This window comes from Apaloderma vittatum, unplaced genomic scaffold (assembly GCF_000703405.1).
Source record: "Apaloderma vittatum isolate BGI_N311 unplaced genomic scaffold, ASM70340v1 scaffold1077, whole genome shotgun sequence".
Lineage (NCBI taxonomy): Eukaryota > Metazoa > Chordata > Aves > Trogoniformes > Trogonidae > Apaloderma > Apaloderma vittatum.
Window position 1 is genome coordinate 1 of NW_009724306.1, and position 9,146 is coordinate 9,146.

Here is a 9,146-nt window from a genome sequence, read left to right on the forward strand (position 1 = left end):
GCCTGTGCCTCGTGAATTTAAAAAATATATAACCCGCGCCCATGAATTTTAAAAATATATAAGACCATAGAATTAAAACAAGTCTCCCAGCACAGCACACAGAATGCTTTTTCTGTGGGCGAAAATAAATAAAAAATCACAGCAGTTGCTGCAGGTAACGAACCTGCCTGGCCTCACCGTTACTCTCCAGCTTTTGGAAGCAATCAGCTGATTGCTTTGTTTGCTCCTTAAGCACCTGACCAGATTTCACCGAAATTAGTCTTCTTTCATTTCCGATCTCTAAACATCCAAAGTTATAGTTCTGGATCTTATGGGAGGGTAAATCAGCCGTGAACGTTGACTGCGTGGGGGCACCGGCTGCAGGCCCAGCATCCTGACTGAAAGGACGAGACAAAACCCAGGATGGTTTTAAATGACCTGGATAGATTAACACTTTTCAAGAAAAACCCCCAACTGTTTAAAGGGATAGACTTTCCAGAAGTACTGTTTGTGTCCAAAAATTGCCTACCCCGGCGTACGTACGCGTGTAGCTGTGACCTGTAACGCAGAGGGCTGGACGCTGGGCCAAAATAACGCGGCATAACGGACCGTACGCTGCCGTAAAAAAGGAGCTCGTGGTCTTTTGGCTTTTTCCCATCGGATAGCTAGGCGTCCTTATTTGCTGGCAGGGTTATTTTTTTTGCGCGCCCGCTGGAAGGAGAACCGCTGAGGAAGCGGCAATGGCAAGCTGAGCACCTGGCAAAACCGGTTATTTACTGATGGAAAGGACAAGCTTCGAGGAACAGCCAACACGAGGCAAGCGAAGTGTGGGCAAAACCAGGCGAAAACAAGCACGCGCTTACAAGAAACAAGATATGCAACGAGACAAACTAACATCTTGCCATGAGAACATCCAGCCCGTGCGGGCTCTGGGGCAGAAGAGCTGGAGCCTCCTGCTGCAAGATTTGTCAGAAGGTTCAGAAAAGCCCGGATGGGCCTCCGAGACAGATTCGAGACGTCATTTTACTCGAGTTACGAGGAATCCTGACAGCAATAAAAGCTGGAATAACACAAGTGGGAACAAATGAACAGGTGACATGAAATGACTTGTTAAACAAACATCTGTTAGGATGGAGAAGACCAGGCAATCACTGTAGTTTATCATCTATAGCTATAAATTATACAATCAGGGTTCTAATTAAAGTGGGTCCACTAATGGTCTCGGCATAGACTGCAGAGCAAATCTGGGGTGTACCCGGGGTCCTCCTGCGAATTAGTAAACCAGCCCTGACTGTGCAGGAGCCAGCAGGGTCTTTGAGACCCAGAGGAGCTGGAGAGCGCTCGCAGCGTCACCGGTGGGCAGGAACATCTGGAAGTATCGAGCTAACACAACATTCACCAAGGCGAAAGAGGCAAATCCTGAGCTTGTCCTGGATCCAGCCTTCCCAGCTGCTGGGAGCGCTCCATTTCCAGATCCTCTTCCAAGATTTGTTCAGCAAAGGAGCTCTCGTGCGAGTGGGGATCACCGTGAGACAGGAACAGCTGCCGAGAGCTGCTTTGAACTGCAGAGCCTGGAGCACAACCGGCAGCAGGTGAACCAACACTCAGGTTAAAGGGACTCTTGGTAAGAAAAGGAAAGCGTACTCCAAATCCACAGGAGCTAACTATTCCGCTGCTCTGAAATCCATCTACTGCCTTCTCTCTCTTCTACTTGGTGCTGTGCTGCTTGCTTCAAAGGCAGCAGTTCAATTCCTTGGTGCTGACACAGACACGAAGGCTCTGCAGCTGCAGGCCACAACCACAGCCTTGCAACACCTCTTACTTTCCCTGCTAAATGGAGTCATTCGGTAGGACAAAGCTGAATTTAAGAAAGCTTGCCTGCCACCTCCTAGGGGTAAAAAAGTACCGAGGAGAAATGTCACAGCGAGTGGCACGAACGAAGTAACCTGAGCACGCACAGTGATGTAAGATTGAGGATAGCTCAAGCCGGGGCGGACCGAGGGGAGGGGACAGTGGGACATTTCGCTTCTCCCCAGTTAGGAGTGAGCATTCAAGAGTAAAGGCCTAAGCAAGCCATAAATAAAAAATAAATAAACAAACCCCGCCAATACTCAGTAGGACCAACTCCACTGCAACTAGAGACACCCAACGTGCTGGCAGAGGATTGTGTAAGCAGTCTGTAATCACCTGAAATTAGTGTGATTTGGGGCAGAACTGCAGCCACACAGACACTTTGTGAACACGCTGGGGTGGCTCTGCGTGCCTTACGAGTGCGAGGTCTCCTCTGCTTTTATGCCTACTTGCTTATTCTTCATTTTTTGGTGAAGAACATGAAATAGGGGAACAGGAAGCCACATTTGCAGTGGCAGAAAATAATTCCAGGTGTGATTAGACCAGGGCACCAGAGTTTGTGCATTATAAAGAAAATACAAAGAGAAGGAAAGTATTACAGGCGCGTGTTCGAGACTCAAAGCTCAGCTCCACGCTTGAGTCACCTTTCTGTCCTTCCCCTGTTGTGAAATATTTAGAACATACTGCAAATATTTAAAGAAAAAAGCCCACGCAAACAGTTCAAACCCTGTGCATTTTAAATTAACCAGTACAGCAAAGCCAGGAGGGCAAAGGGCTGGTGGAGAAAAACCCCAAGGATCTGGCATTAGAGCTATGACCGTTCTAGGAAGTCATTTCTAGGAACACGAAACAGAAGCCGTACTTTAGACTGACGTAGCCACCGCCTGCACCATCCTGCCCCTCTCATCCCATTCATTGGCCAAAATGAATGGGATCAGGGCAGGTTTAGACGGATCGCAAACGTCTGCTGCACTGACCTGTGTATTTGTATGAACCAAACTGAAGGGCTGGGGTTTGGAGACCAGTGATCTGGCCTGAGCAATCCAGAAAAATCAAAAAGGAGATCCTCTCCTGGCCATCTGATAAAAATGGTACCACGCAATTCCAGAAACCAACCCAGCCAATCTACCTGCAAACAGGCACGAGGCTTTGTGGAGAGGCAGCCTGGGAAACACGGGCATAAGAAGTGTTTTGCACTGTGCAGGTACAAAAAAAAATAAAAAGAGAAACAAATCAAAGGAATACTAGAGCATTCAGTCACTCTTTGCTTAAAATGCTTGAGAGGTGCTCCTAGGAAACTCAGAAATGTAAAACCTGTTCAATCTTTGCGTCTTTTTTACGCCCTGGAGATGTGCTGGCCCTCAGAGACCACACCCCAGGCACCAGCCGGGCTGCCACGACCTCTTCTGGCAACACCAGCCGGGAGCCGTTACTGCGCTTCAATTGCTGCCAGGACATGATCAAGGCTCTGGCAGATTTGTTTTACGTTTTCACCCAAATGATTACGAGCCACCTTGACAAAGGGAGCACAGGAGCACTCGTGTGGAATTTTCTCTACCACTTCACTCTTGGCGTTTTGCACTGGGACGCGAGTGACTGCAGGAATCCCTGTGCTTCAGCCAGGCTTTTGGTAGCACCCAGTGAAACGAGAGGCAACAGGCACAAACGGAGACAGGAAGTTTCTCCCCAACGTGAGAAAACACTTTTTCTCTGTGAGGGTGACTGATCACTGGAACAGCCTGCCCAAAGAAGCTGTGGTGATATTAAAAAACTCTCAGTCCTGAGCCACCAGCTCTAGCTCACCTGCTCATGTAGCTCCAACCACAGGACTTCCAGCCGTCTCTTCCAGCCTCAGCTACTCCACGATTCCGGGACACAGCGGTGACCCTTTCCACTTATCCCCCAGTTTCCCAACCTTCACCAACACCACTTGCCGACAGCCCTACAGGCTGAACATCTCGCATTTTAGCAGAGGTGGACACAGAAACCCCGATCCCCAGCCTCTTGCTGAACAAGCAAAAAGCAACGGTGCTTCACCTCTCCTGTTTCACCCCGAGAGCTCTAACCCGGGGAAGACAAAGCACACGCGACACGCAGAACCACTGTCAGAACCTCTGTCCCCTCTGCGAGCATTTCAGCCAGAGCCTCCGTCCTGTCCGGGCACAGTTTGAGCTCTTTGGGGCTGTGAGGGTGTAGAATTGCCCAGAGGTGCCACATTGCGCAGCCTGCAGGGGAATCAGTGAAGTCAGCAAAAAAATAGTTAAAGGAGGTGATAGAACATGATTCAAAAGTATTCAGTTGTCACATTTTTATTACATAGCTTATAAGTGGAGTCTTAAAAGGAGAGGAAGCGTGAGGCTACATGTTTCTAGACGCAAAGAAACGTAACAGCACTGAATTCACATTCCACAACAGCGTTCGTTTATCCATTCTTCATACTGAAATTCAGTAAAAAAAAATTTTCTCAAGTTTACATTTTATTGGAGGTTCTAAGCAAAAAAAAAGTTTCTAATAAATAAAAAAAAATGCTTGTTTGTGTCCATTGCGTTTTGACAGTTTCACATTCTTTTTGATATAAAATTTCAAGTGTCTACTCCTTTAAAAGTTTATTGGTAAGATTCAATGATCAATTTTTAAAGCCCCAAGCATCTGTACTTGGTTTTTTTACATAGAGCACAGGTTTTATAAATAGCTAGTTACAGAAAACAATAAAATAGACAAACTAGTAATACAATTTCATTTGTAACTGTGTTTCCAAGTGATACTTTAAACTTCTGAATCCAAACTGTCTCCGACAGGAGTAATATATTTACACATTAAAACATTTACAGTTGGGGAAACATTCAGCTCTCACATTATTTCACTTGCGCTGTACATTCAAACACAGAAATAATTTGGTTCTTTAATGAAAGCACCTTATACAATATTTTAATCACACAATGGACATTCTGCACATCGGCATCGCACCTTTTGGGGGGAGGGAGCGCTGGACAGACAACCTATTTTCAAAGGCCTGGACTCCAAATTTTGAGTAACGGGTAGAATTTAAGAAGACACCGTGTGCTAAATTCAACTTCAAAAGACGAGCCCAGGTGGGATTTTCCTGAAGAGGAAAACTGGACTGAAAGGAACTTCCTGGGTCAGTAAGTCCTGGCCACTGCTTTTGCTGGCATCTCCTCGACGTGAGCCTCTTTCAGAAACACGAGAGCAATTTGCTTTCCCACCTCTGCTGGCTCTACCAGAGCTGCCTCAGAACCTACAGCTGCTCGAGGTAAAAGCTTCAACTCAATTCCAGCCACGATTTATCAGAACCACCTTATGCCCCTTTGTGCTGGGGATAACACTGGGCTTCAGCTTCATTATTTCTTCTCTCTAGAGCTTGATCCTCTGTCTGGACTTAGAAGTTGCTATTCCTCTCAGGCAGCATTTCACTGTTCCTCGTTCCCTGATCATCATCTCTGCACCTTGTTAACTCTCCTGGGTTTGGAAAGTAGCCTGATCAAATGTTGGGTTTTGCAGAAAATGAAAAAGCCTAGAAAAAACATGTGTATTGGGGAAAAATTTGGTGATAAAGGCAGCATTCCGCCAGAAACGTTCAACCTACGGACAACTCGAACAGAAGGTCGAAGCCAAAGTGCTCTAAAAATATACTCAGACATAATTTAACAAATTCTTCATGCCGCTTTCTCTACCAACCAGAAATTTAGGCTGAAATTACTACTCCATTTCCTGTAACAAGAGCATGATGTCTGTCATTTCCATGTCACATATACCTTAACCAGCACCTGCAGCAGGGAAACTCCTGGCCCAAAGCGCGCTGGGATCCCCTGCGGGTCTTCACCGCACAATCCAGACCAAAAGATGCGGAAGACCTCCCTTCCATCTGCAGGGTCTTGCCCAGAACACCACCCAGAACGAGGGTGGATAAACAAAAAAAATGAAATCTTTGGGAACAGCTCCTCTGGTCATGAAGCACCAAAAAGAGCCATTACAATACGATGCAATAGTTTTTAGGTAGCTGTCATCCCGGTAAGAATCAGCTTTGCCACTGAAAACTGAGAAGATCCTAAGGAATGGCTTTGCAGTACGGTATCTCAGCATTTCTTAACACTACAACACACACACAGAGCTATAACCTAATTAAAAGAATAATCTCTATTCACGTAGCGATATTAAGAACCTAAATCTTGCAACAGAAATGTTGTGCTCCTTAAAACTAGCGGCAGCAGCAGATGGTGTTGCTCTGCTCACTGCTACGTAACAAAGAGACTGATTTACTACCAGCGCGTTGCACAGCGCAGCTCTCCTGTTCCCACACACGGGTACTCTGCTGTAGTTCTCAGATAAAAACCAAAAGCTGTTTACTTATGACTTTTTACACACACAACCTACACACTGACTTCAAGGCAAAAATAAGAACAGCAGAGAGACCTCTTTATCATACTCCAAAGTGAGTTATTTCCTCTCCATGAACACAAATTGGAGTTACATGTTTACACCACGGACGGCATTTTGTGATCTAATTCCACATCATTGAAGACAGTCGATGCTCCAGATGTCTCAACAGAAGACACAAGGAACAAGGTTTATGAAGTAACAAACAGGTAGGGAGCTACCAGGCGATGAACGCCTTTATCTCTCACTGAGAATATTTTTAATATTCATGAGTTAAGCATCAAAACCTGCAGTTTTTATATTTTGGTTGGGCAACAAGCAAAGACTGTCTTAATTCACAAAGCCTGGATCTGAACATCCCAAGGAGAGGCGGCTTGGATCAGGCTCTGGAGCGGATTCTGGGTGGTTCCTGGCACACAGACGCTCAGCTTTACAAGCAGCTAATGCGAATATGCTATCGAACACATGATCAATTTTTTGGGTGGTTTTTAGGTATCTGCAAAGGCTGAACTGTAAACGTTTTACAAGCAGACAGCGTGACCCGGGTCCAAATCATTCTGGTTCATTTAAGGAGTGCTTGTAGCATCCAGACATTGCAGGAGTTTTTTGGCTCGGGCGAGGTTGGCAACGAGGAAACCTCACGAGCCGTTCAAGCAAACAGTCGCAGCCGGAGGAGTGTGCTGGAGCACAGATGGGAAGAGTTAATTGTGGGCACGACGTTAGAAAGCAAACCTCAAACCCCTCGGTTATCTCCGCCTCGCAGGAATCCGGATCCCAAGCGACGAGACGATTGCAAACTGGGAGTGTGAAAAGCTGCAATCAGGTGTTTGTTAGGGAAAAAAAACAAACAAACAAACAAACACAAGAAAGACAACAAACGGCATTTGAGAGGAACCGGTAGAAGGCAGGCTACGGAAACAAGAGGGGTCCAGTTTTCAAGTAAGGCACATCTATCTGCAAACACAGAATTTTGCAGATGCAGTAATTCGTAATTTTTTTTTTTTTTTTTAAATTGATAATGCATCAAGTAGCCTGTTATAAGGCCACAGAGTAAGTTTCTGGTTCCTTAACGTATTTTGATGTTTTGCCAAGGAAGTGTTACACCACCGTTCAGGGAACGGCAACCTGGCCCTGTCTGCAAGCATTAACAGCCCTGGCACCACTTCTTTTGGTAAGTCTAGTTTAAAAAAAAAAAAAAAAAAAAAAAAAAAAAAAAAAAAAAAAAAAAAGAAAAAAGAATGAAAAAAAGAAGGAAAAATAACTCTGGAAAGTCTGTGCAAGACCTCCAGGAACGATCAGTACATGCCCAGACTTCTAGACAGCTGTTTTGGTTGGCTTCTCATTTTGCTTCAGGTTGTTTTGCGGTTGGTTTTTTGGTTTTTTTTCGCTTAGCAGTGGTGGGCGGAGAGGGGCGAGCCTTTCATAATGCCGTGTCGTCATCTTCTCCAAAATCTCCCACCAAAAGCGAATGCTTATCCGGTTCGTTCAGCACTACGCTGTTCACTGAGCGCTTGTCTGAAAAGAGAGAATTTATAGAGGCTCTGCTGTAATTGATGATTCGATCCATTAAGCTCAGTTTGGGAGAGCCTGTCCCAGTCTCATCAATTCCAATGTGGACGCTAATTTCCGAGGGGCTCTTGTGCCTCATTTGGCCACGGGCTCGGAACTCGAGTTTCTCAGAGCTTGGTTTCCGATACCTACGGCAGAAAAGGTGACAACACATCTCAGGTTGAAGTAAAGTACACAAAAACATGGAAAGATACTGGCCTGTGTGCTGTGATCATACACAAGCCAAAGACATTCAGAATTTGATCAATTATACAGTGATGAAAGTTCCAGATTGTGCAAGGCTATTATAAAACCAGACGGTAATTCAGTGCTTTTTGGCCGGGATGCGTAAGAACAGGTAAAGCTGACGCACATCACTCACTATTTAACTGCTTCGGTGGCGCTGAGCATCTGCAAAATGCATCCCCTGAGAGCGGGCCACTCGATCATTTACTGACTCTTCTTCTCTCCTTCCGAAACCTCGGGTGTTACCTACACAGCAAAAGATACCACTCCCTCCACAGCGCTACGCTACTCCCAGCTGCGGCGTAAGGAACGGAGACACGACGACGAGTGCAGCAGCTCGTTTTCCTTACTGCAGCAATCCTCGGTGTCAGCGCGGGGCTGGCTGCCGCACCAGCTCAGAAGCCAGCAGGTCATGATGAGATTTCTCACAAATACACAAAGGCTCCTCAGGAATTTTCCATTCTGAACACGCTTCTGCTTCAATGTTTCTCTTCACATTCGAAAGAACGTTTTTTAAACACTGAAAGCACTTTGGACCAACTGACTCATCAAGCAAGAAAACCCACTGCTAAACACAGACTCGCCTGAACTTCAAAAAGATTTGAAACCTGTCCTAGTCTCACATTGATTTTTTTGTCACTCAAAGCGAGAGACCCGAGCTTCAAATCTAAATTATGAACGACAAAATGATTCCTACTCACATCTTTAACAGCAAAGAAGAAAGCACAACGGAAACAGAGGAGGCAGCCATTGCTGCAGATCCCATCCAGGGCTGCAAAACCAAACCAACGGGCAGGAAGACACCTGGCAAAAGAAAACGGCAAGAAGTTCAGAGCAAGAACACAGCATCGCTCGTACCTTAACACATGCAAATTCACACAGACCGTCTGATTCCAGCATGTTAATAAAGAGGATTTTAGTTCAGCGTTGAATGCCAAATATTTAACGCATAAATTAATAAACATATTCATGTTGTATCTCAGCTAGAACCTTCAGGTGATTCCAGCTGGCTGAAGACAGAGAACTCTGTTTCTGGCTGTCAGTAAGCGCAAAGAAAAGGGGGAATTTTCCGCACGACAGTAAGTCACTGCGACCTTCTGCTCCCTAAGCACAATCTCATTCCAGCA

General features: G+C 45.7%; 1 protein-coding gene across 1 annotated transcript in view; it reads right to left on the minus strand.

Moving 5' to 3' along the window:
- Positions 1-7,601: 7,601 nt before the first annotated feature.
- Positions 7,602-9,146, minus strand: part of ATP7A (ATPase, Cu++ transporting, alpha polypeptide) — a 16,899-nt gene continuing 15,354 nt past the window's right edge. The window contains exons 21-22 of the mRNA XM_009872408.1: positions 8,721-8,823; positions 7,602-7,922 (exon numbers count right to left, since the gene is read on the minus strand). Of these exons, the coding sequence (XP_009870710.1) occupies positions 7,646-7,922; positions 8,721-8,823 (380 nt within the window). The 3' untranslated portion in view covers positions 7,602-7,645. The remainder of the gene's footprint in view (positions 7,923-8,720; positions 8,824-9,146) is intronic.